The following is a 26365-nucleotide window of genomic DNA, read 5'->3' as shown; positions in this document are numbered from 1 at the left end:
ATCAGCACGCTGTATATAAATGTAAAGATAGTCCTACTGGTATTTCCTGATGAAATGATGGTGTGTGAATGGGATCAGGAGTGCTCCTTTCTTTGCAGGGCGATAACAAATCCTTAGTCCTCATGCAGCAGGAAGACACCAGACAGTCCATACACCCAAAACAGGAGACGATCCAGGACAAAACAATAATCCACAAGTATCAAAATGGGAAGGCAAACAAACAGGCAACTCCAGACACGAAACACAAAAGACTTTCTCTCTGCAAAACTGGCCCCCTTTTAAATGTCACACCTTGTGCCCAGCAGCCCCTGCACCCACAGCAGACAACCAATCAGACCCACTGCAGGGACTGCTGGGAGTTGAACTTTCATTCCCCAGAAGCACTGCTACAAGCTGACGCCTTCTGCAAGTTCATGAATATAGTAAAACTGCTAGGGAGTCTTCGGGTTGTTTTTTGTCCCGAAGACCACACACAGCTAGTATTAATTATATTTTTGTACTATGGAAACAACACCTCTGAGGTATCAATGGCATTTACAGGGCATATCTCAGATTGTATACCTACCACCACCATAAAAAGTGCTCTAAATAGATTACAAGATACCACAGAATTCACAGTTTGAAAAAACTGTGTAAATTTACACCCAATACAGTGGAACCTCTAGATACGAGTTTAATTCGTTCCAGCACTGAGCTTGTATAGCGAATTTCTCGTATCTAGAACAAACTTCCCCATTGAAAAAAATGGAAATCCAGTTAATCCGTTCCGCACCCCAAATATATTAACATAAAAATCAATTTTCCTAACAAATAACACTGATAAATTATATATATACTGTAGTCTACCTTTAATAAATAACACTGGTAAATAATATAACTGATTATTAAAAGAATCAAAACAGGTGTCCAAAGTGCAGTAGAGCATTCAATAAATCTTTAAATAAATAATCCTTAAAACAGTTGTGAAGTGGAGGTTTAAAATACACAAGAATAACAATCCTTTAACACGAGGTTAAAACGTCAAAAGGATGCCGTCTTTAAAAAACAGATGACAATCCCCGGTGCTTCTTCTCTGTTAGCGTCTCACCTGCGGGCTCTGCAACAGGCGAGACACTCTTAATGCAGCTGACCTTCTCTACACCGTCCTGCTTCAGCTGTTTGGCTCGCCTGTTCAGCTACACGCGAGCCTGCCCCGCCCCCCCCCCCCTCTCTCCTTTTACTTCTTCTCCCCCTTAACCGGCTCGCGCTTCTCTATATATGCGGGGAGGACATGGCAGCTGCAGCCCATCAGCCACAGGAACAATCATGGATGTGGGCAGTTTCCCACCTGTGCACTTAAGTGAGAAACGCAGACACCGCAGATCGCGGCTGGCAACTGCTACCACGCCCCCTCGCTAAGCCCCGAGCTATACCCACAGCCTGGCTCGTGGCTCGTTACGCGAGCCAATGCTCGCATTTAGATCTGAATTTTTCGCTCATACTTTCCTCGTATTTTGAATTTCTCGTATACAGAGGTGATCGTATCTCGAGGTTCCACTGTATTTGGCAACCCATCACAAACATAGCCATGATCCAGACTTGCAGAAGCATTGGTCTAAGGTACCGGTAAAAGAACTGACAAAATAAATTTCATAATTAAATAATGTTGTGTGAAGAGAATATCTTTTTAGTACTATACAGACTTGTGTGGAGTATAAACAATTATGAAGTACAGCAGATAGGTTTCACATTGAGTACTTCCCCAGAAGACAGGCTCTTATGGTTGCACAAATTTGCAAAAATTCAATACAGTAAAAATAAAAAAAAAACTTCAACATAAAAATAAATGGAACAAAAATACATACTTTTTGTCTGTTTGTATATAAATCGGTTAATGTATCCATCCAGATAGACCGATTTAGATATATTTACTATACTTTGGTGTATGTACTGTATGTATGTGTTCTAAAACAAGAAGGAGACACGAAAAAGGCTTGAGTCACGTCTGTGACTCTGTTAAAATAAAATGAAAATCTAAAAAGAAAGGATCTTTTTACAAAGATATCAATTTCACCTTTTCAGACTGGGGTCCAATGTAGAACTAACTCAAATATGGCCAGCCTTCTGGTCATATGGGATCTAAGTTGGAAGGGGCAGGTCCAAGAGGGTGGACAACAGAAGTGACATCAGTGGTGGAATGGCAGGCAATCTTTAATTCTGCAGAAAAAAGAAAGAGAAGGCATTAGTACACAGTGCCAACCCCTGGTTTGACAGGTAACTACCATCATCAGAGCCTTTGATGCCTCCTATACCCATGCATGTGACAATGTATAGGCTTTTGTGTAAAAAGTATAAAAGAAAAATGATAATAAATTGGAAGTTAATAAAATGGCTCATATGTCATTTGTATGTTGCCCTCAAAAGGTACTACAGTGGAACCTCGAGATACGATCACCTCTGTATACGAGAAATTCAAAATACGAGGAAAGTATGAGCGAAAAATTCAGATCTAAATGCGAGCATTGGCTCGCGTAACGAGCCACGAGCCAGGCTGTGGGTATAGCTCGGGGCTTAGCGAGGGGGCGTGGTAGCAGTTGCCAGCCGCGATCTGCGGTGTCTGCGTTTCTCACTTAAGTGCACAGGTGGGAAACTGCCCACATCCATGATTGTTCCTGTGGCTGATGGGCTGCAGCTGCCATGTCCTCCCCGCATATATAGAGAAGCGCGAGCCGGTTAAGGGGGAGAAGAAGTAAAAGGAGAGAGGGGGGGGGGGGGGGCGGGGCAGGCTCGCGTGTAGCTGAACAGGCGAGCCAAACAGCTGAAGCAGGACGGTGTAGAGAAGGTCAGCTGCATTAAAAGTGTCTCGCCTGTTGCAGAGCCCGCAGGTGAGACGCTAACAGAGAAGAAGCACCGGGGATTGTCATCTGTTTTTTAAAGACGGCATCCTTTTGACGTTTTAACCTCGTGTTAAAGGATTGTTATTCTTGTGTATTTTAAACCTCCACTTCACAACTGTTTTAAGGATTATTTATTTAAAGATTTATTGAATGCTCTACTGCACTTTGGACACCTGTTTTGATTCTTTTAATAATCAGTTATATTATTTACCAGTGTTATTTATTAAAGGTAGACTACAGTATATATATAATTTATCAGTGTTATTTGTTAGGAAAATTGATTTTTATGTTAATATATTTGGGGTGCGGAACAGATTAACTGGATTTCCATTTTTTTCAATGGGGAAGTTTGTTCTAGATACGAGAAATTCGCTATACAAGCTCAGTGCTGGAACGAATTAAACTCGTATCTAGAGGTTCCACTGTATAAGTTTACACCATCAAGTAAGCACCTGAGTAAAGCAAGATATTATTATTTATTTGAAATACACAGGAGAAAGCTGACTTTCTCCAGAGATGAAATTCTCTCGCAATGTCTTGTCATGCCAGTACGCACATCAAGTATTTACAATTTTTTTCTCATTTGAAAACAACAGATCACAGGCTTAATGCTGAATGAATCCGTGCGAATGGGGTGTGTTGAGATGATTAGGTGCATGGTTATACCATTCTTATACTATACAGAAACAGGAATGTGGACATCTACTCATTCTGTATCTTTGATTTCTGTTTGGCATTCAAAAATGGCCAAGAAGCTCCAGCTTCCCTGTATTAAATAAGAAAATACAAGATCTACCCTTTCAATCTATTTAATTCTTAGACCTAGATAGTCCTTAAATACTAATAAGGAATAACAGAATTCATCAAGTGACTAATGATAAAAACTTCTTCATGAGTAATCACCCAACAGATGCAAACAAAAAACGTCAGAGGAAAGAAACACAGGTAGTTGAGGAAGTATGTAAAAATGATTTCTTTTTGGTATACTGTCTTTTAAAGTTAGCAAAAAATTCAAATACAATGACTGACTAGTCTTCACACAAGGCTAGCATACACTCCTGGCTCTTAGATCAGGAAGTTTGAAATTTCTGTTCTGTCCTCCATATCTTGAACGCCCACCCTGTTGGAATGTCCCAGATATACTGTAACATCAGTAAAATGTCCTTGATGATTGCAAATGACCTATATGTTGAATGAAGAGAAACTTTTTAATGCAGTTACAACTGGGATTAAAGAGGCATGATGTATGAATGGGCATCCTCTGCTCCTACAAGGTAAGGCATATGGTCAATCAGATAGAACACAATGTTGGATTCCTTCAGTGTTTTCTGGGTAGAAAGTGCTTGAATGGTACAGGATCAGTCTGGTAACATGTATAGCTTTACACACAGCTGCCTTTCTGAGCCCTTATTTCTAATCAGCAGTCTACTGGAATTCCTCAAAGCCTAATTTCTTTAGGTAGGTTTGGGCAGGTCCACCTCCATGATATTGAGAAGTGCAATTAATTATGCACTTGGAAACCTCTATCTCTCAATTAATGCCAGCTCACTGAGATGATTAAATGGAACCATAGTGTTAATTTGCAGAGTTTCACTGTGTGGACAGTTTAAGCATCGGGGACAGGATCTTGAATTGACAGCAAGAATTTCTTCATGATGAAATACTATTATTTTTAATTATTGGGTGGATTGGAATTTTAATCAGTCTAATAGTGTGACATTGGGGAAAACCAAACTTGGAACATGTCATGTGCACAAATTACAATGTCACTCACCAAAACAGGATCTTAATTAAATTTTAAAGCAAGTAAGCCTAAGCATTATGTTTGCAATCATAACAGGACATAAAGTGGTATTAAGATTTTAAAGATACAGTACATAAATACAAGTTCTGCATATCTCAAAAGTCAATGCCCCTTTTCTTTTGTAGCCTTTATAGGCTAATGGTACAAGCCCATTCCTACATCCTAAAGATTTAACAATGCATTAATATTCTAGAAGTGTAATGTCATGAATTTACTGTGTTCTGTTTGCCAGTCTTTTGTTTGTTGCCATGGCTAGTGCAAGAGGTAGTCAGTTTAAGAAGAAACTTAGAAATTAACGATGTGTTGGTGGGTAAGTGGTGTGGGAACAAATGCAAGGGAAATCTCAAAATATCAATGAGAAAGCTTGCCTGAACTAGCCTTAACAAGAAACCATGACTAAAGGAATCAATGTGGTTATGCACTGATAAATATTATATATTGGAATATTTTCTTATAAATAGAATAAACTACTATAATGTTTAATTGACAAAGAAATAGAACCTTCATTCTCAATATGCAATAATGTGATGCACTAATTACCCTGAAGGCATTTTAAATACATATAGATTGCAAATTATAAGGCATTTGATGCATGTCAAACATTAATTTCTTTTATCATCTGCTCCTTTTGTTATAAGTAATTTTTAGATTTTAGATGTAAAGTAGAACAGAATGGTAATGTTTGCATCACTACATTTAGATTAGTTTTATCTCCTATAATTTGATGTTCTTATAAATCATTTCAGACACTTTGTTAAAATTCTAAAGCCTAAGGTAGAAATATATGTATTAATTTAATTAGTAGTAAAATAATTGGTTAAAGAAACATAGTTGGGTTATGTTTAAAGAAACCGTTTTAGCTTTCAGATAACATGTTAAGAGATGTTAATAGAAATATTTCAAGATAATTTCTGATGATCTAAATAACTTTTCAAATTATCGTAGGATAAGATAAAATGTATTTTGCATGAATTACCTGTTACCCGTATACATAGTGAAGTATCTTTAACTCCTGAGACTGAAAGATGAAAAATTTGCACTTACCTGAGCAATATTCTGTATTTACAAAAATTGAAAAAGGGAATGTGGACCCTAACTGTTTCAGCTTATTTTGATTTACTTTCTAAAACTAATTAGGAATTGAACAGTCAAGACTGGAACTTCTTTCTTCACGTCTGTCTACTATGCTGATTGAGAGATTTTCTCTGGAGGACACTGGCGCTGCATTGCCATCCATTAACTCATAGCCCCCTTGCCTACATGCACTGACCATTACCTAATTTTCTATATGACTTAGGTGCAAAAAGCCACAGAATTAATTATTTGTCCTGTATTGCCTCTAACAGTATAGTATCTATACTACTAGATTTAGACAGTTTGTTCCGAGTGTCCCTAAACACTATTACATACTACCCCATAATTTTACTAACATTCCTCAGGTAACAAATTTTCCTTAATGTTTAAGCATATACTATACATTCTATTATTAAAAATCAACAACCGATAAAGACAGATTTGCTGCCTTAATTGCAACTCATATTTATGACAGAATCATGTAAAAATATGACAGCAGAATCTTTCTTTGATAATGCCAAATTGTTTCCAGGTTGAATGTTTTTTTCCATTTTCCAGACCTTCTGTATTTCCAGAATGTTGACATTAGAAAAATGCAATATGGTCTATGCGTTAACATATTTTTCTACCATCTCCCACATACGTTCCTTATACCAGTATAAAATAAATATTTTCTAACACCTGTTTATTATCAGAAATCATTTTCAATCAAAAGTGACCAATCATTTCAAGATGAAGCTAATCAAATAGATCAAGCCGACGCTCTTTAAAATTAAAACTAACAACTGCAAAATTTTCTTCTGTTACTTCACGGATACATTATACAGCACTGGGCATTTTTCAGACCATCTCATCTAACATCAGTTTGGCCTGCAGTAGCTCCATTCATCCATCCATTCTCTTAGCCAATTAAGACATTTAAGTTTGTGATAGAATGAAGCCTATATATTGGGTAGATGGTAGAAAGCAACTCTGAACAGGATGCTAGAACATTGTAAGGCATGCTGACTCACATTCGGTCACTTGGAGTTGCCGAATAACCTAAAACATTTTAGATTTCTGGGAGAAAACCCAAAGAAACTGAGTTAAAACCTACACACCTATGGGTAGAACATGCAAACTCCAAACAGATTGTGAAAATGTCAGAGTTTGAAACTACTCCGCTGCACCTGTGAGGTAGCAGGAGCAACCACTTATATTTCAAAACAAACCCTTCGCTTTTGAAAATGATTTAATTCCTTGTTTTGTTTGTTTCCCTATTCTGAGTGCAATGTGCTTGAATAAAAGCATAAAGTCATATTCGGTACTGTAGTTTTCTAAAATTTCAGTTTTTGTTGAAAATTATTTATTCTGATTGCTCATGTATGTTCATAAGGCTACGGTACGATGACAGATTTTTTTTCTCTTCCCTTTTACTCAGGTCGAGCATGCACTACCACAACTACTGTAATTGATGCAAAGAATGGAGGCATCTCAAAATTATCAGAGAAAACACCAAAGAAGTCTGTTGCTGATGATCTGGCTGCAACATTTAGCTCTCCAGCTGCATGGCTGCTTGTTGTGGCTTTAATTTTTACTTGGTCTGCTGTTGCGATCGTTATGTTTGATTTAGTGGATTATAAAAGCTATGTTGGTAAGTATTATTTTTCACAATGTTTTATTTGAATAATAATAGTTATAATTATAATAATAATCATAATAATGTATTTAATAGTAGCTTATCAGTTGTAGCTTATTGAGTACATTTAGTATGGTACATTAAGAAAATGTTTCTTGCATTTTCACTTTTTTGCTCACTGTTGCATTTTCTTTTATTTTATAAATATAAAAAAAAAACTGTGACAATTTTATAAATTTTATAAATAGAAAAACTGTATATATAGTAACTATATAGTTAAACTGTGTTTGCCTGCCTGTATATTTTACTTATTAAACAAGATCATTTGACTGTTCCTACAAATTTAATGATTTTCATTGCAAACTTTATACAAATTACATTAAAGGATGTGTAAACAATTCAGGTTTTAGACTTTCCCAGGTGATCAACACAGTTATTCAAACTGTGCATTAGTACAGTATATGCCAAAGCCCATTCTTTTTTTCCATTTTATAGTATGATGTTATTTGAAAGGCAAAATTTTAAAAAAAGAATAAAAATCGCTAATCTGTCTTTGCTAAATGCCAACATCCATTCATTTGATGTGACATGGATTTAGTTGTTGCCTAACAGCAATGTTCAAGAATAGAGACGTCTATTTGTGGATTGGGTAATTTCATATTTCCATAGGTTTTCATTCTATATGTTCTGTTTCTTAAATAATTAGATCATGATCATAATTAACAAATATGGCACTAGGTACAGTATTTCAAGTTACAAGACTTTGTCAGGTTAAAGGAAAATAAAGTTTGTAAAACAGTGTAATCGAGGGTCATAGTTAGGAATCCCATTTGATGCTGATCATTGAAAATATAACATGATCAGCAACCATGGCTCATGATGATACCTGCTAGCACTACAGTGTAAATATGTTCACATAAAACTGTTAAATAAATACCTTGTTAATGCTAGATTAATTTTGCAATTGAAGATTTAGATATATAGAAAAGTAAAATCTGAATAAACGGCAGCAGATACTTTCAGGACCACTCTGTTTGAATTGGGTATTAGGAAATATGCCAGATATTTCAAAATAATGAAAGCAGAAATATAAAATGTGTTCTTTCTGTAAACATAAACCTGAAAACGCTTGTCAGGTAGCATAGTATTGACCATTTAGTACTTAACTGAAAATGTCTATTCTTGGTAAAATAGGAAGTTTTATTTAAATAGTAAACTTTATGTCATGCCTGAAATGGTAAAGATATTATGGTTTCTCTTTAAATTTAACATTATGATCATCTGCTGCCATTCTTTTCTTCTGACTGCACCAGTAGGTCGAAGGTAGAGTTAAATAGTAACTTTTATAGTTAATTTACTTTAAATATTTAATGCAATGGCATTACTGAACATTCATCTCTGTTTCTTTACATAGTAATATTGTTATTTTTGCAGCAAACTGAGATATGATAGGTTAGATGGTGAATGAAGTAAATTGAGCTTCTCTGCTGATTAACTTTGAAAATCAGTGACTTAACAGCAGGGTTAGACACAGAAGCACTACTGGTTTTAAAGTTGAAATAATATTCTGGATATATTTATAACATTCTCAAGTGCAACAGGTTATCAAAAACAAGTCCAAGAATAAATACAGCCTTTCAGTTAAGTAAAATAAAAGTGAATTGGTGGTTGTAAATATTGTGTTAATATTTTAGAAATGGAGTGCGGAGTGTTTTAATGATCTTAATCTGGGTTCATATACCATTCTACTAGATAGTGGACAACTTTATAAAATTAAAAAAAAGATTTATTATGATCTATGCTGAGGAATTCAGTTAGCTGCTCATACTTCTTGAGACAGATATGACAGAACTTGAATTAGGGGTCTTTACATGACAGAACAGCCCTTTCAGTCAGTGGGGCCAAAGAAGAAGAATCCTCTTTGATGCAGTGGCAAAACAGGCTTCTAATTACGAGGGTGTCTCTTGGGTAGCAGCAAGCTCTCTCAGCCTCACTACTAAAATAACACATGACATGCAATGAAAACACAAAAATATTTACAGCCTGTATTAGCTGAATAACAAAAATATCAAGGTATCCATGTAGTTTAACTTTTTTTTTTTAATTCTTCACTCTTTCTCTTACTTCATAGGCTTTTGAAGAAGATACTGTATAACAGGCCAGTAGGTGGATAGTGATTAGGTTTAGGTTTAGGTTTCATTATTTAGTCATGTTTACACAGGAAAACATGAAATTTGCCTTCTCAGTTGCATCTAATAACAGGTAACAGACAGAATGAAATAAAACAGAAATAATAGAAATAAGAAAGGTTAAGGTAAGGCAGTTAGATAAAACATATTTATACCAAAAAAAAAAGGTAACAGGATATCTATCAAAACCTTAAACATTATCTCCGATATTTCTTATTGAAAAGTCGTATGGCACTAGGAAGAAAGGAGTTTCTGGAGCGATTTGTGTGGGTTTTCAAAGCAACTATCCTTCCTGATTTACTGAAGTTTAGTTCTACATGTAATGGATGTCTGTCATCAGTTGAGATGATTTCCAGTTTCTTTAGCATTGCCCTCTGACACACACTAGTCAAATCATCTACATCAGCCCCAATAACTTTAGCTGCATACTTCGTAATCTGCTGAGTTTTGGTTTGTCAGACTATTAAACCAGGCAATGAAACTGAAAGTGATCACGGACTGGATCATACTGCGATAGAAGGACAACATGAGGTCCTTGTCTACTTTAAATAGTTTGAGTTTATGGAGGAGAAATAAGTGCTGGTTGCATTTAGAAAATCATTTTTTTGTATTTGTATTCCAGTTAAGATTGTTATCTAGTTAAGTTCCTAAGTATTTATATTCATTCACTATTTCTACCTCCTCTCCCAGAACTACAATAGGTGAACATACAGATTTCTGTCTCTTAAAATCAAATATCGTTTCTTTGGTCTTTTTTACATTCAGAGTGAGAGAGTTTTTATTGCACCAGTTTACCATACAGTCCACTTGATTAAGATAGTGACTTTCATCCTCCCCAGATATGCATCCTATGATCATGGTGTCATCCGCATACTTAATAATGGAGCAGTGGTCATTGTTCTGTCTCAGGTCACTTGTGTACAGTGTAAACAGTAATGGTGATAAGACACACCCCTGTGGACTTCCTGTGTTTGAATGAATGGCTATTGAAAAAGTGTCCTGAACTTTAACTGTCTGTGAACGATTTAAAAGAAAGTTCTGAATCCATAGTGTGATAAATGGGTTTACAGTCATACTGTTTAATTTCCCAATCAGTATATGAGGCTGTATAGTATTGAACGCTGAAGAAAAATCCAAAAATAGTGCTCTGACATATGAACCAGGCTGATCAAGAAAGGTATAGATTTGATGTAAGATAACAAGCAGAGCATCTTCCACACTTCTGTTTGCACAATAAGCAAATTGATTGTTGTCTTGAAAAGACTTTGTCTTTGTCATTAAAATGTTTTTCACCAATTACACTTTAGACTTTTGGGATTTACATTTTAGTTCTAGAGTTATAAAAAAAATCATTGCAATAAATTAATATACTTTAATCATAAAGCATAGATAATAGTGCAGAGTCAGTTTTTGTAATGGTAAAACTGATAACATGAAAACTTTTTATCTTAGCAAATAATTAATTGTGTTCCATACCTTTATATATATTACAATTGGAATGCTTTTTATGTGTGATAAAATTATGCAACAGATAACATGCCCACTTACTAAAGTAAAGGGTACAAAAGCTCAAGCATAAATTAAATACACAGAACCACATTAAAGGCAATCTCTGTGAGAAACATTTGGTGATTGGGTGACCATATTTTTTACAAAGCAGTTTTCTTGCAATTTATGTTAATATATGATATAGTTAGTATTGATCCATGGTCATAACCACATATATTTAAAAACTATTCTTAAAGAAGAGTAGTCATGCTAATACTTGCATGGCCATTTCATTTGTTAAATGTACTGGTTGCTTACCTTCCAGTATTAAAATTTTAAATATTCAAAATATTCCATTTTCCAAATGAAGGCTTTGCTAATGTAATTATAAGAGTTAAAGACTGAAGTTTAGTGGTCGTTAATCCCTGTCCTCAAGTTCTTAAAGAAATACCTTGACACAAAAATATTTTTTCATATGGTGCTTACCTCATGTGGTTTTTTAGTAAAGACAGAGAAAAAAATGTTCAAATATTTTTTTCATGAAGAATGTTGATAACATTTCTAATAGAATGAGGCCAACTCTGGCCAGGGCCTGACAACAGGCAGAACTCTTGAGCGATGAATGAAAAGGACAGGTGGGTCTTCAATTCAAAAACATGATCCTACTTTCATTTTCTAGAGGCATTCAATAACAATATTTTAGGAAAAAATGTCCTTGTTTTGCCTATTGTGAGCTTACAACTGGATTATGTGACATGAGTAACAAAAGATTTTTTTCTTAAATGTGTTTGCTATTTTTTGGTGATGTACAGCATTGGTCACCATAGGCTCACAATTTATCAGAAATGTTGTTACAGTATATCTGCTCTTCATAAAAACATGAAATTATTATTTTTTTCCTCAACCATCAATACAAACATGGGGTAGGTAACATGTAAAAAAAACTTCTTGTGGAATATTCCTTTAGGGTTTGTTTTGCAAGGCTATAAATGTTAAATTAATGATTCACTTCTGCTTTTTATCGGACACTTATGGTTATTCAATTTGGTAATGTTTTCCTTATCTTCCAAAATCAGATTTTTCTCCCTTATTTATTTTGACATAGTTTTCTATGAAACGAGTTACTTAATTTTTATTCATTATAAAAATGTTGGTACATTAATGAGAAAACTCTTCAGACAAATAAATAAATAAACCCTGTGTAACTGAATAATTCAATTTTTAAAATTGTAAATCATATACTACATTAATTTTCTGACTACATCTAAGAGCTCTAATTAATAAGAAGTCCCATGAAAGTCTTAATGCAGTTGCAAGAATGTAAAATTGAAGCCTCTGGATGTAACTGATAATGACACAGGAAACCAAAGGTTTGATAATAATAAAAAATATTATGCATATTTATAAAGTGAACAGTATGAGGTGTCCATTATATTTTTCAGCCGGCAGAAGTCCAATCAACCTTTTTTGTATTTGTCGGCATCTTCTTACTAATATTCCATTGACCTTAATTACTATTATTATTTTGTTTGTTATACCACCCAGAGGAAAAAGAATAACTTATCCAAAGCACCATAATTTGAAATACTTGAAAAGCATTGTCACTTTGATTTAAAAATAAAAAGTAAACACTTTAATTTGTATATCTAATCATGCACTAATATCTCAAATTTAAAATGTAAATATCTGCTTGCAGGTAATTTTTTCACTTGTTATCTAAGTCAGACATTTTGTAGAGAATGCTCCCACTTGCTTTCCATGGGGGGTGTTTAAAGCAGGGAAAGTAGAAGACCTTAGAGAGATTATCTTTTGACTGACACAGGGAAGTCTTGGACTTCTCCTGGAGCAATTAGGGGAAAAAAATGTTTGTTTAACATGGCATGTTACCCCATGAACTTTATCAAGGAAAACTAGAGTATGAGGTCAAGCAAAATGACATCTTGCCTGAAGAAGGGGCCTGAGTTGCCTTGAAAGCTTGCATATTGTAATCTTTCAAGTTAGCCATTAAAAGGTGTCATTATGCTTGACTTCTCACTATATTCATAATTAACACGGTACAACACCCTAGTACTAAAGAAAACTAGATAGAAACTTACATAAGCTCTGCCTGAACACCCCATGGTCTAAAGTAAAATAGTATTAGTCCATTTTAGATTACCTGCCATACATACAATATTTGAGGTGACAAAATCAATTTCTTGACAGCTTTGTCATCCAAGTATTTCTGGAGATTACGTCTTGCATTAAGATGAGAGTTAATGGTGCCCTGCATTTTCAGACTGAAAGTGAACAGTGAAGGGATTCTCTCTGAAGTTCAGAAGGGTGGCAAGATTTCTGATGTATTATTCATGAAATGAAACTTATACAGTCTTTGGAAAAGTAGAAAGCTAGCTAGATTAACATATTGATGTTTTGGTTCTCTTGCGCTTGGATTAAGATCATTAAATCTTAGGTGAAAAAAAATCCTTAAAGTTCTGCACATGTATTTTGTTAGCTGATTTATTATTTTCAAAAGAAATTTAACTGAAAGATTTTATTCCACAAGATGAAGTAAAAGACTGATTTAAAAATTAAAAACTGCTGTGTTTGTAATAATGAAAGAATACTTGAATTGCACTTTAATGAAGAACAACACAGTGCTAAGAAGAAGACAAAAATGTAAAAATATGTTAAATCTATTCATAAAATAACAACTAAACAGGTAACGCTATTTATAAAAATTGCAATTTCATGCTGCTCATTATCATTATAAATTTACATTAGAAATCATATAACTGTTAAACAAGAAGTATTGTTCTATACAGGAACATCTGATATGTGATATAAAATGTTCTCATGGTACATATGTGCATAATGAATGACATGTTAATCTCTGAATTGATTATAGTCCATATAAAATCCAACAACCCACAGCACTAGTTCTTTTTAGAAAAATGCAATGTCAGCCATTACATAGCATGTGAAGTGCACTCATGAAACACTAAACCTCTGTCAGTTGAGGAGCACCAAAATCCAAAATGTAACAAATGTTACAAATAAATAAGTGGAATTTAAATACAAGATACAATGATGCCATAAGTCAGTTACTTTGAATAAATAAGTATTATTATTGTTATTATAGTGAGTAGTAGTAGAAGTAGTAGTATACAGAGTCCTGTATACTGATTATAGTGAAACTATTCCTTCCTTGCCCAAGCAGCATGTAGCAGATTATCAATCTCTGCAAAAGTGATAAATAAGAAGTTATTAAAATAAATTATTTGCAGAATGTGGTTTTCAACAATTCAAGCTCTCAAAATGTAAATAATCATACTTTATTATGAACCTATATGTGTAAGCTTTTATTGCAATGAACGACAACTTATCAAAACAGATAATGCAACATGTTTTCAGGAGCATAACGGTAAAAGCAAGAACCCAAAAAGGCAGCTAAATTTAAATCATTAAATAGAATTAAGCTTCCTAGGACAGACAGGGCATATAATACTGTATGATAAGCTAAGAGGCATTAAGTTCACAGCAGGAACTGCATGAGCCTTAAAGAAATGGCAAGGATATATGCTTTAGTATAGCTTTATGCTGAAAGGAAGGACTATGATTTTAGGTTTACTTATGTACATGTATAATATTTATAATATTCAGTATCTCTGAAAATGGGAGAAACTGATTTTAATCATAATTGAATGGAGTCAAAACCTATGAGGAATATATGAATTTGTATAAATACAGTTCATTTTTACAATGAAGGATACTGTAAGTGTTCTGCATAGAGCTTCTTCTACAAGAGTAGCAAAGTAGAACCTGCAAACGTATGACCATTAGGAACTTTCGGAATTGAAAAAATTGCACTAATAACATTTCTTTTTAAATTGTATTTTTTTTAAGTAGGCTAGGCTTTGTTCAAAACCAAAATGTTTAATAGTTAATATATAGTTAATGCTTTTTAAATGCTTGAAAGCCCCTTAAATGTAGTATTAAATTAGGCACTTCTTTGTTTTATTGCAACTCAACCTATTAATGTTTAATTGTACAAGTATCTGGAGAACCTTCAAATTATTATTATTTTTTTTTAATTTAATGAATTAAACTGTTTAAATTCCTCAGGCTTTATGGACATCAATGTGTTTTCCTGATAATTTTAACACAATAACTGCATCATTATACAGGTTAAAATGCCCATTATGATGTTTTACTGTTACATACAGTATATTAGATTTAAAAATGGCAAAAAAAAATCAGGTAAAAAGTTTAATTTATACATTTTTTGCCTATCATTGCACACTCATACACACAGTTAGATATATACATATATATAGAGAGAGAAAGACATAGATAAAGATATTGATACATATAAAGAGAGAGCTTTATGTAGATATATAGACACATACATACACACATGTATATACAGTACATAATAATAGCGTCAAAACATTGCATGCATTTTAACTCAGATTTGAAACTGTTACTTTATCAGCTCTTTATTTGTTTCTCTCCTGCAATTTCTTGCTCTGTTTCTCTTTTTATTAGAGATTTCATGAGAGTATTCATTTGCCGCTGCACTGAGTTGATCTTCATTACACTGGTTTTGTTTTTTCCCTGCCTAATAACTATACCCTCCCTTTCTTCCATTGCTCATTTCATGATTCATCCTGTTACCATCAAATAAAAAGCTTCCTACACAAAATACTGTGATGATCCCTGTTTACCACCTGGTAAAGAAATATTCTGCCTGCAGTGTAATGCTTTTCTAATGTGTGTCTGCAGATTCTACTTTCTGTTTATGCATGGACATGCAATAATCATAATGTCAATCTAGAGCATGTTTATATGTTTACATATTATATTACATATATATGCAGTATGTGTGTATATACTGTATATATATATATATATTATATATATATGCATATATAAAAACATACTGTATATATACAGTATATAATATATATATACAGTCATCTGTCCATTGATTCCATCCATCGACTCTAAATTCACCTTTTATGAATGTGTGTGACTGAATCTGAGCGTGTGTGTGACTTGTGATGAACTGACACCCTGTCCAGGCCTGGTTACTGCATCACACCTGATACTACCTGGCTAGTTTTAAGCCCCCACAACCCTGAATTGAATGAAGCAGGTGCATAACATGGATGCATGCATGTTCTATATACTCTAACTATATCAAAATGTTGTCTTTATTTGATGCAATTCAATACAGAAGACTTTAATATTCTGTAAAATACTAGTAGGTACCTATTTATTTTTTATAATTAAACTACTAACTTTACTTTGGATCTGTTAATGCCATTAACCAGGTACTTAACAGCAAAGTATATTGTTTTAAAAAGTACAAGCAGGTGTAGTGACTTGAGACCTCTGTATAGGCAAGTGATAGAATGTAAACTTACAGTCTTGTGTTTTCCAGTTTAAAGCCATAAGTGGGGACCCAGAGGGCTGCAAAAGCAACCAAACCCAAAACCTATGGCCATCCTGCATAGGAAAATAAACAATTTTCTTATTTATTCCTTACTTAGCCAATTTAAGTATTTCAAAATTGCAACTTTAAAAAAATAGGTATTTATATATTTGATCAGTCCCTTCAGATTTGTACAGATCAGTTATTTCTTATGTTGATTGTGGATGGTAGGAACTAATAAATACATTTTCAGTCACATCTTCCTCTGTTCATCGGATTCTATCCGAAATAAGGTTTCTAACTAATGTTGAATATCCAAGTTGATTTCATATGCAATACAACACTGTTATTGATTTTTAACCATTATCAGTTGCAAATATGTGACCCCCAGATTATTTTAAATACAATCTAATTAAGAAACTGATGAATTGATATACACAAGCATGCCACTGACTGTCAGCACTCCTGTGGAAGGTCTCCCCCTTTCTTCTTTAAATAGTAAATCATAAGAACAAATTATATATTCTTTCAATCATACATAATGTAAAAATGAGCATCCCATTTAAAAGGATGATGTCTAAGATTATGTATCAAGCATCTCTTATAATCTTTTAGAGTTATACTTTGAATATCTGTTTAAGAAAACTATTAATAATGTAATGTGGCTTACAGATTACTAGACTTTATATAGAAATAATTGTATTTATCTTTTTGGAGTAAAGTAATCTTTGATATATTTATTAACCTTTTCTTTTTCTAGTACTGCATTGTAATTCTATTATAAAACAAAGAGTATGAGTTAGACAGGCAAATGTTCATCTCAGTGCAGACTAAAAACAAAGATTTATCCATAGCTATCCTTTCACAAACAGTTTGTTAGAGAAAGAATAGCTGCAAAAAGGGAACCTGAATATACATTGGCAAGTACTTTACACAGCAAAATATATTAAACTACACTAGTGATGATATAAAGAGAATGACAGTAGTGGAGGTTTACAATTAAATTCTTTGCCGAGCCTTGTCTGTCAGTGAAGACCAACAATATTAAAACCTTGAACTTAACATACGAATGAAGTAGGGGTGGAATTTCAATTACTTGCCAAAGCACGCCATTAAATGTTATTGCTTTTATGCTAAGCGCTGGATATAATGCAAATAGTGAAGAGTCACAACCAATAATTTTTAATTTTTGGTTTCTGCACCTTTATCAGAGTGACATTCCACTGCCATTCAACATTTATTTTCTATAATTGATTCACATGTGTGATTTACTTTAGAAATACACAAGTTATAACATTAATTTAAATTATTAAACCAACTAAATCTAGTTTTGTAATCTACATGGCAGCATCAGGTGGAAGTCAGGAACCAGCCATGAGGTCAATTTAATGCTGAAGTAACCCACGCAGACAAAGGGAAACTTCATGTACACATGGGTTTCAAACCATGAGGCAGTAGCACTAACTGCGTTACTGTGCTGTCCTACACAAGTTAATGCATGCAGTAAAATATTACCATAAAAGTGTATTTGAAAAAAATCTTCAACAAAACAAAATGGGAAAAATGAGGTAACCCAAATACAGTTCATTACAAGAAATAAGGTCTTAGCTAGACAGAAAGATTTTATTAAATGTTATAACTTGCATGTCAATAATTGCATTTACAGCTTTGAGTTTACTAAAGGATAGATTCTACTACTGACCAACTCCCCAACCTTTAACTCTATTTTTTCCAAGCTTTAAAACAAAACCACAGGTTCAATTTGGTTTATTTTTGTGGAGAGGTCTTCACTGAGTCCAGGCTCAGAGCCTGTAACAAGTTCACCGCTACATGCAATTACAAACTTCACAAAATATTCATTATAAAATGGATATACTGTACATTAAAACACTTACTCATTTAAACACAGAGGAAGAGAAAATGGTGCCAAACTGATTAACAATATCTGTTCATTAACAAAGTTGTTAAATTATGGCCAGTTCACAATGGAGGAAAGGAAAACAAAAACTGCAGTCAGCAGAAAATAACCCTCTGGAAGATCCACATTCGGTTATAGCAGAATAAGTATAAAGACAATGTTCAAAACAGTCACTGTTCTGGAGACCTAAGCCAATGGCTGTCCAATCTCCCCTGTGAATTCTACAACAGAGTCAATTCTGTGTTGTCTAACCTGATGACAGAATCTTTCCATCCATAACCAATTAGTTATTAAATTAGTAATAGGAATTAATAATGAGCATCATAATGAGAACAAAAGGGATAAAGCATCCCCTAACCTACAGCTCACTGTGGAGCATTACTGTCGGAAGAAGTTGTATTTGTTCCTCTTCCTTGGGGAATAGACTCTGGCCCCAGCAAATCTAAAATGCATTGTGTTCTCAAATGTTGATGCAATGCTGTGTCTTATGGAACTTTTTCAACAACTCTTTTTAAGTTCCTTGGACATTGGATTTTTCTCCCCTAATCTATTCATGTATCGATTGACCCTCTAGAGATCAAGTACTGATAATCTGACATTTTAGAGTGCTCTGAAATAGTATTTTCTCCCTTTATATTTCCTTATTTCCTCTGTTTTTGAGGTTTTTTTGTTTTACATTGCATGGCTTCAGATCTTTAGACAAAATATAATATTACATAAACAAAACTACAATAAACATATACAAGCATTTCTAAATTGCTACTTATTTACATTTTTATCCAACACATGTATTTTCCTGTGTGTAAAGTAGATTGCCCTCTTAGTTTCCAACTTAAACAGCTGATCAAACTTAAATGATAATTCGATTCAGCTAACTGAACACAGCCAGCCCTGTTGAACCTAAACCTCACCATATATTGACTCTAACCATAATACTGAAATAATCCGAACATTACTATGCATCAATCAAAGGAAACTCCAAGAATCAGAAAAGCCTTACAGCGCCATTTCTGAAGGGTATGGATCTCCACTGCACCACAGTGACACATACTGTATACAGTATTCGTGATAAGAAGGCTGTGAAAACTACAAGAACAGTATTCAATATTCAGAGAGGATTCCTGATTTTTTAATTGTGACGTGTGAACCTTCTGTCTTTTTGCAACAGTTTGTTAGACTTAGTGATGTTGACATCCATAACCAAGGAGGAAGGCTTCCTTGAACACACTTCATCATTCACTTACATGTTGCCGACCTTAAAGTGCTTCCACCCCTGAAATACAGTGGTATAGCTGATTGTTTCATCACGGTATTCTTGCTGTAACATTTCAAGAGTTTCATTAAAATTCTTCCCAAGCTTAATGCAAAATTCAATCTCACACATGCTCTCACAGGAACATCATTTGCTATGACGACACATATGAGGTGCTTCCACTTGCTGTGACAGAACTCTGAAGAGTACAGCGCTCCAACTGCAGGTTTAAAACATATCGATGTATGCCTTTCACAAACACCTGCACAGCAGCATCCCCACATCTACCTCCCTGAAAGCGAAACAGGGACAATCTCATTACTTTTTAATTTGTTTATTTTTTTACCTGTAATTCATTTGACCATATGTGCCATTTAAAGCTTCACTTTCACTCTATATTATACATAATCTCTTATGTTAATAAATTACACAAAACTTACATTTTCGTCCACCTTATTTGTGTAAACTGTTTAATTTCTTTACGTATTAACTGTAAATACAGTGTGCCACAGTGGTGTAGTGATTAGCACTGTTGCATCACACAGCTAACAACCTAGATTTCATGTTTGTTTCCTACAACATTACATTCCTAAAGACATGTGTAAGTTGATTCGCCCTGAGCATTTTGAGTGTGTATGTGTGTGTTTTTGTTGCCGTGCGATGGACCAACTTCCTGCACTGGTGGGATAGGTACTGGCCCTGTTCACTGCTGAATTGGATTAAGTAGACATGAGAATAAATGTATGTGTGTATGCAAAGGCAGATACATAATCATGTCATCATGTATATGGTGCCTAGAAAAGTATTCACCCCATTAGAGATTTTTACATTTTATTATACAACATTGAATTACAGTGGTTTTTCTGTATTTTTTTTATATGGATCAATAGAAAAGAACTCCTTAATGTCAAAGTAAAAACAGGCCTATACAAACTGTTTAATTACAAATTAATTACAAAAGAAAATTAATTACAAAAACACAAAATTGATTACATTCAACCTCTTCAAGTCAGTATTTAGTTGATGCACCAATGGTAGCCATGATAGCCTTTAGTCTGTGTACACAGATCTCAATTAGCTTTAGACATCTAGACACACTATAAAAAAATGATTTGTTGGTGTAACTTAAAAAATTGTTTCAAATGGTAACAATCAATTGGATATTTTTTTTCTCAATTATACTTTTATTTAACTTTTTTTTTTCCTGTCAGTGCAATTTATATCAAAGTTTAACCAAAGAAAGAAATTTATTTGAGGAAACTTAATTTCTCCCACTCCAAACTGTGGTATTTCCTTTGAAAAGTTTTCATTTGATGGGATCTAGCACTGCAGTTTATTTCCCATTCTTTGTAAAACTGCTCAATCTCTGTCAGGTTGCATGGAGATCATGCACATATATTTTTTTCATGTACAGCCATAAATTCTCAATTAAACTGAGATCTGGACTCTGATTGACTCAATCCAGGACATTAACATTGCTGTTTTTAAGCCATCCCTGACTAGCTGTGACTGGTAATGCTCCTAGACAACAGTTGTATGCATAGTCTCTGTAATGTCATCACCCTGAAACTGGTAATTCCTTTAGAGTTATCTCTTGGTGGCCTCCCTCACTCATTGTCTTCTTGCACGATCTCTCTGGCTGTACCACATGTTAATGCTGTGCCACACTCTGTTTTTTCTAATTCTTTATAGTTATTTAAACTGGACTGCAATGGATATGTTTTGTCCCTATCCCGACTTTGTTGCTGGAGTGTTCTTTTTGTCTTCATTGTTTAGTTTAGGCTCAATACTGACACCTTCAAGTTAAGGTTCATTTACATTGCAGTAAATTGAAACCCTTTTACTGCAGACAGGTGATCTCCATTTAACTAATGATGTGACTTCTTAATCCAGTTGGCTACACCAGTGGTGATTTAAAAGTGTTATATTAAAATGGATGAACACTTATGTGGTTGATTATTTTGGTTTATACTTGTACTAGCCATCCCCCGTGGCTTCGCCTGTGTATTAGTGAAACAGGATAGTGAGGACAGCCCCACCCAGCTCTCTACTCCTGATGTCACTCTTCCCCCTCCCCTAGGCCCATAGCCTCTGTCTCAGATTAGCGCGAATATATCGCTCCCTCAAGCGAACTTTGATTCTTAGTGCAATGAGAGAAGTTGCAAAATCAACTGGAATGTTCAAGCAAATTATAGAAAAAAAAAAGATCTATATCCATTAAGCAGTTCTCTCTTTCGCTAACTAAGCGGAGTTAAGTTTATTCCCCGAGGCAGACGCGTGAGTGAGGAGGGCCCCACCCCCCTCCTTGTAGTCCGATGAGTTTCTCTCGGATTAGCGCTAATAAATCGGTACAGCAAGTGAACTATGATACTTAGCATCATGAGAAAGTTGCAAAATCAATGTAATGTTCAAGCAAATTATAGAAAAAAACCCGATCTAAATCCGTTAAGTAGTTCTCTCGTGAAAAGCGGACATACAAATGAGTCTAAAAAACTATAAGAAATATCTCGCTTGGACCACAAAATTTTTAAAATTGTTTCTTAGCGAGCACCTTTGGGCCAAGGGTAACCTACATTCCAAATTTCAAGTCCTCATGGTTCGGGAGATTTCGTGATGAGTGAGTCAGTGATATATATAGATTTAGACCAATTTGCAGAGGTGTGTTTCCACTTTGACATTTAAAGCATCTTTTTTCTGTTGATCAGTGTCTAAAAAGCTAAATTACATCCTCTCTGATTCATGGCTGTATAACAATAAAATTAGAAAACTTACAAGAAGTGATTTTTTTAGGCACTGTATATGTCCACAGGTTACCTAAGGTTTATAGAAAGAACCTAGCACATTTATGGAATAATTTCTTATCATTGAAACTAGTATTTTTCTTTTTATTTGGTCAACTTACAGCATATACAAATATGTTTAATACTTGTATTACATGATTTCTGAAATTAAATGTACATGCTCTATGATTATTGCATTAATGCTTCCCTGTTGAAAAGCATGAGGTTTCTGATGTTTAAATATAGCATAAAAATACTAACAAGATTTCAATACTTACATGTAAATAATAATTTTAACTACTTTTTTAAATATACAGAATAGTTAAAAATTAATCTGGCATTCTTAAGATAATTGTTTTAAAATTGATTATTTTGCCAGAAATGTTTTTTTTTTATTGGAAGTTGCTTAACAAATTACAATATTGTAATTTAGATCTGTTAACTGAATTCTTAGATGGTTTCATGGATTAAGGTTTACAGAGCGAGTTACTAACACAAAATACAGCCCAGTACTTAAAGCACCAGATATTCAATCATGCAGGTGTCTCAGTTCTGGCATTTCAGTTGAGTGTTTAATGAAGCAATCATCTAATGTGATGTTCTCACCTCTGCTGTCTATTGTATTTCTGTCCTGGTTTTGTGCTCATTTTCTCCTGTAGAAGTAGAACTTTCTGCTTCTCATTCATGCGGCAGCAAACAATATGCTGAAGATGACATTACCCATGTCATAATTTGCTTGATACTCTACACACAGTTTTTTTTTATTATTGTTTAGGGTCAGCATGGGTACAGAGTTTAGCCCTGAATGTTACATATTCTTATAGTTTTTGAGTATGCACATATTACATTGTAATTAAAAGATAATTAGTAATGCATGTCACAAGGATTTGAAACAACTGAAACTGAAAAGCCAGCTGACATCCATTCAGTTAACCTATTAGCATTTCATACTTTTGTCTACAGTTGCTACTTTTTTCCACACAGTTGCCCATTTCTTTCCACTCTACAAAGATTAGCAGTTGGACTCTCAGAAGGTGATCAGTGACTTGTATTTGTATTCTGGTAATGACTAGCATACTTTTTTATGATTTACTGTATATATTTGAGTACCAAATTTGTTTCATTGACTGTCATTTTGGAGTTCTAACTTATTTCAGCAGCCATTGCAGGACATACTGCAAGCACATATATTATGCACTGTTTTGAGATCACACATTCTGTTTTTGGAAATGTAACTTGATTATCCCATCTAGACAAATTCAATAAACTAACATAAACATCCAGTAGGTTTAAGAAAAAAGAAATACAATATTAAAAAACAGTTTCTGAACACCAGTATACATACTTTACATATATAAAACATAAATACATATGCAAATACATATACTAAAAAACTTCACCCATTTATATTATAGCTTATATGAATCTGCCATGCCAGTGATTAATGTATATTCCAATAACCTGTTCTCATTAAACAGCTTCATTGCTGAGGGTACAAAAGTTCTCTTATATCTAGAAGGTTTTTTTTTTCATTCAACTTTGTAGTAATTTGTTTAAGGCCACAGAGCAGAAGTTAAATTTACTATTTGGTGGTTGAGTGGGATCATTGTTGTTTTGACGAAGCTTAAGACCCAAGTCCTCATATACAGTAGCTCTTACACTGATTTTTGTTCTATCTTAATGGCCTTACTCGCTATTTTAATCAGGCACTGGAGTTTGACTTTGTCTCGGGCACATGCATTGCCAAAGGTGCAGATTAAGCCAGCAGAGAGAATGCTCTGCAGAACAGGTAAGTAAACATATGGAAAATGTGACAGTTAACACTAAAGTCATTAAAATTACACAAGGTAAACAGCCTTTCTGGAATGATTTAGCTGCATCCATAGCATGTTGATTGAAACATAAATGGTTATCAACTTCCACCCCCTAAATATTTGTAGGATGAGACTTGTTCTACAAGTTTGCCATTTACTTATATATGTGAGATCTCTATCTTTATTTTAGTAAAATGAAAGGCTATCTCTTTAGTTTTCTTTGCATTTATTACAAGAACATTTTTAGAGCACCATTTAGTAGTCTTCTACATCTAAAAATACTAACTGGAAAGATTGTCAGCATTTAAGAACCCCACCTGTGCCATATTGTCTGCATAATATAAAAGGTGCTGGTTGGTGACACAGACCAACACTCGCTTGTATATCAGATATACAGCACAGGGGACAGCACACGGCCCAGGGGCATTCTGGTATTAACCGTTCGATCAAAGGAAACAGTGCAGTGCTGTGATTTATAAGAAAATAAGAAAAGTCAGCACGTTTAGAGTTCTAATAGTTTATCTACTAATAGATGCGGCTGGATGGTATTAAATGCAGTGCTAAAATCTATAAAAACAATAATAACAAAGCTTTTTCTTTGTTCCAGATGTTAAAGGACACTTTTTAGCAAGACCAATGGCAATCTTTCACCCCCCACTTCCTACACAAAATGCAATTTTATGTGGATCAAGATGGGGGTTAACCTTCAGAAGTAGGCACTTTCAAGCAAGTCATTCAAAACATTTTACCAGAACAGATGTTAATATAGTTCTTTCATTTCCTTTGGCTTACTGCTGTTAGGCCCTGGGACAATCACTAAACATTTTCAAAAGTCTGCAATGATTCCCTTATCAAGAGACTATTGGAACAACTTTTGAAAAGGCTCTGATAATTGATTACAACATTCCTGTAATATTTTGTAAATTATTTTATCTGGCCTGTGAGCTTTGTCTTAAGAAAATGATTTCCTTTATCATGGATAGGTTTTGGCGTGGCCTTCCTAAAGCACAAATTCCTCATCTTTATGAGAAGACTGTTTTCCTGTACACCCCAGTTATATTATCTTTTTGCCCTCTGTGTTCTAGTCCTGCACATACTAAGCTGAAAAGCAGACACAGCGCACAGCCACAATGCATTTGCAGCAAAGATTATTGTGGCCCTTCACCCAGAATTAACTGCTACTGTGTCTTTTCTCAAAAAGGAAGTGTCTCTCCTTTTATTAAGCAACAAGGCAAGCAGGGGATCAAATTTGGATACTTTATCCAATCATTATAGGCATTAACGTTGCTTAATATGCCAACAGCCTAAGCAAAGCAAAGGAGTGCAACGGCCACACCATACAACCTGGATTATGAGGAATATAAAAAAAAAATGAAATCAATAAATATAATAATAATAAATTACATTCATATAGTGCTTTTCTCAGTACTCAAAGCACTGTTCACACAGGGAGGAACCGAACCCACAATCTTCCACAGTCTCCTTACTGCAAAGCAGCAGCACTACCACTGCGCCACCTGTGAAAATGTATTATGAAATGTGGCAAAAAATAAATAAAAACAATGACATGTGTGCATACATAAATGTTTTATGAAATATGTTTTGTTGCTCCACACATAAAATGAAGTACATTTTAAAATGAAAACTGTCATTTTCACTCGTCAAAGTTCAGAGGACAGGGTCAAGTCAGTGCTCTTTTTTGAATGGTGAATTGTTAGTGTAATGCTTTGAAAGAAAAGAACATTTCTGTGTGTTGCTTTTAGGGGAAACAACACATTTAAATAGTAAATGTAAAAGTCAATGGAGATGCCATGTTTGAGATTGGAATGCTATGTGATGAGGCAAATTTCCAGAGTAATGCTGCTGCAGGTAATTATTGATGGCTGTCTACAGGACATTGATCTTTAAAACAAGTGACTCTTTTGGCAGAGAGGTAAACATCTAATTACTTTGACTGGTATCTCATCAACATACAGCAGATAACAGAACTGCCTTCTTCGTTAGAAATTCTTTGCATTTACTGAATTAGAAAATGAATGTGCTCTGGTGACATTGGTCTTTTATCAACATACAGTGGTATCTTTATAGTGAGTAACAGTACTATTGATTAACCAATGAAAATCTGTATACACTATT

At 34.3% G+C, this 26365-nt stretch overlaps 1 protein-coding gene across 1 annotated transcript in view; it reads left to right on the top strand.

The window, feature by feature from the left end:
• Positions 1–26365, top strand: part of trdn (triadin) — a 456738-nt gene that overhangs the window by 66170 nt on the left and 364203 nt on the right. Inside the window, exon 2 of the mRNA XM_051924220.1 lies at positions 7175–7387. Coding sequence (XP_051780180.1) covers positions 7175–7387 — 213 coding nt within the window. The remainder of the gene's footprint in view (positions 1–7174; positions 7388–26365) is intronic.

Source organism: Erpetoichthys calabaricus, chromosome 3 (genome assembly GCF_900747795.2).
Source record: "Erpetoichthys calabaricus chromosome 3, fErpCal1.3, whole genome shotgun sequence".
NCBI classification, from domain to species: domain Eukaryota; kingdom Metazoa; phylum Chordata; class Cladistia; order Polypteriformes; family Polypteridae; genus Erpetoichthys; species Erpetoichthys calabaricus.
The sequence above is the reverse complement of the archived record's forward strand: the minus strand, read 5'-3'. Positions and strand labels throughout refer to the sequence as shown.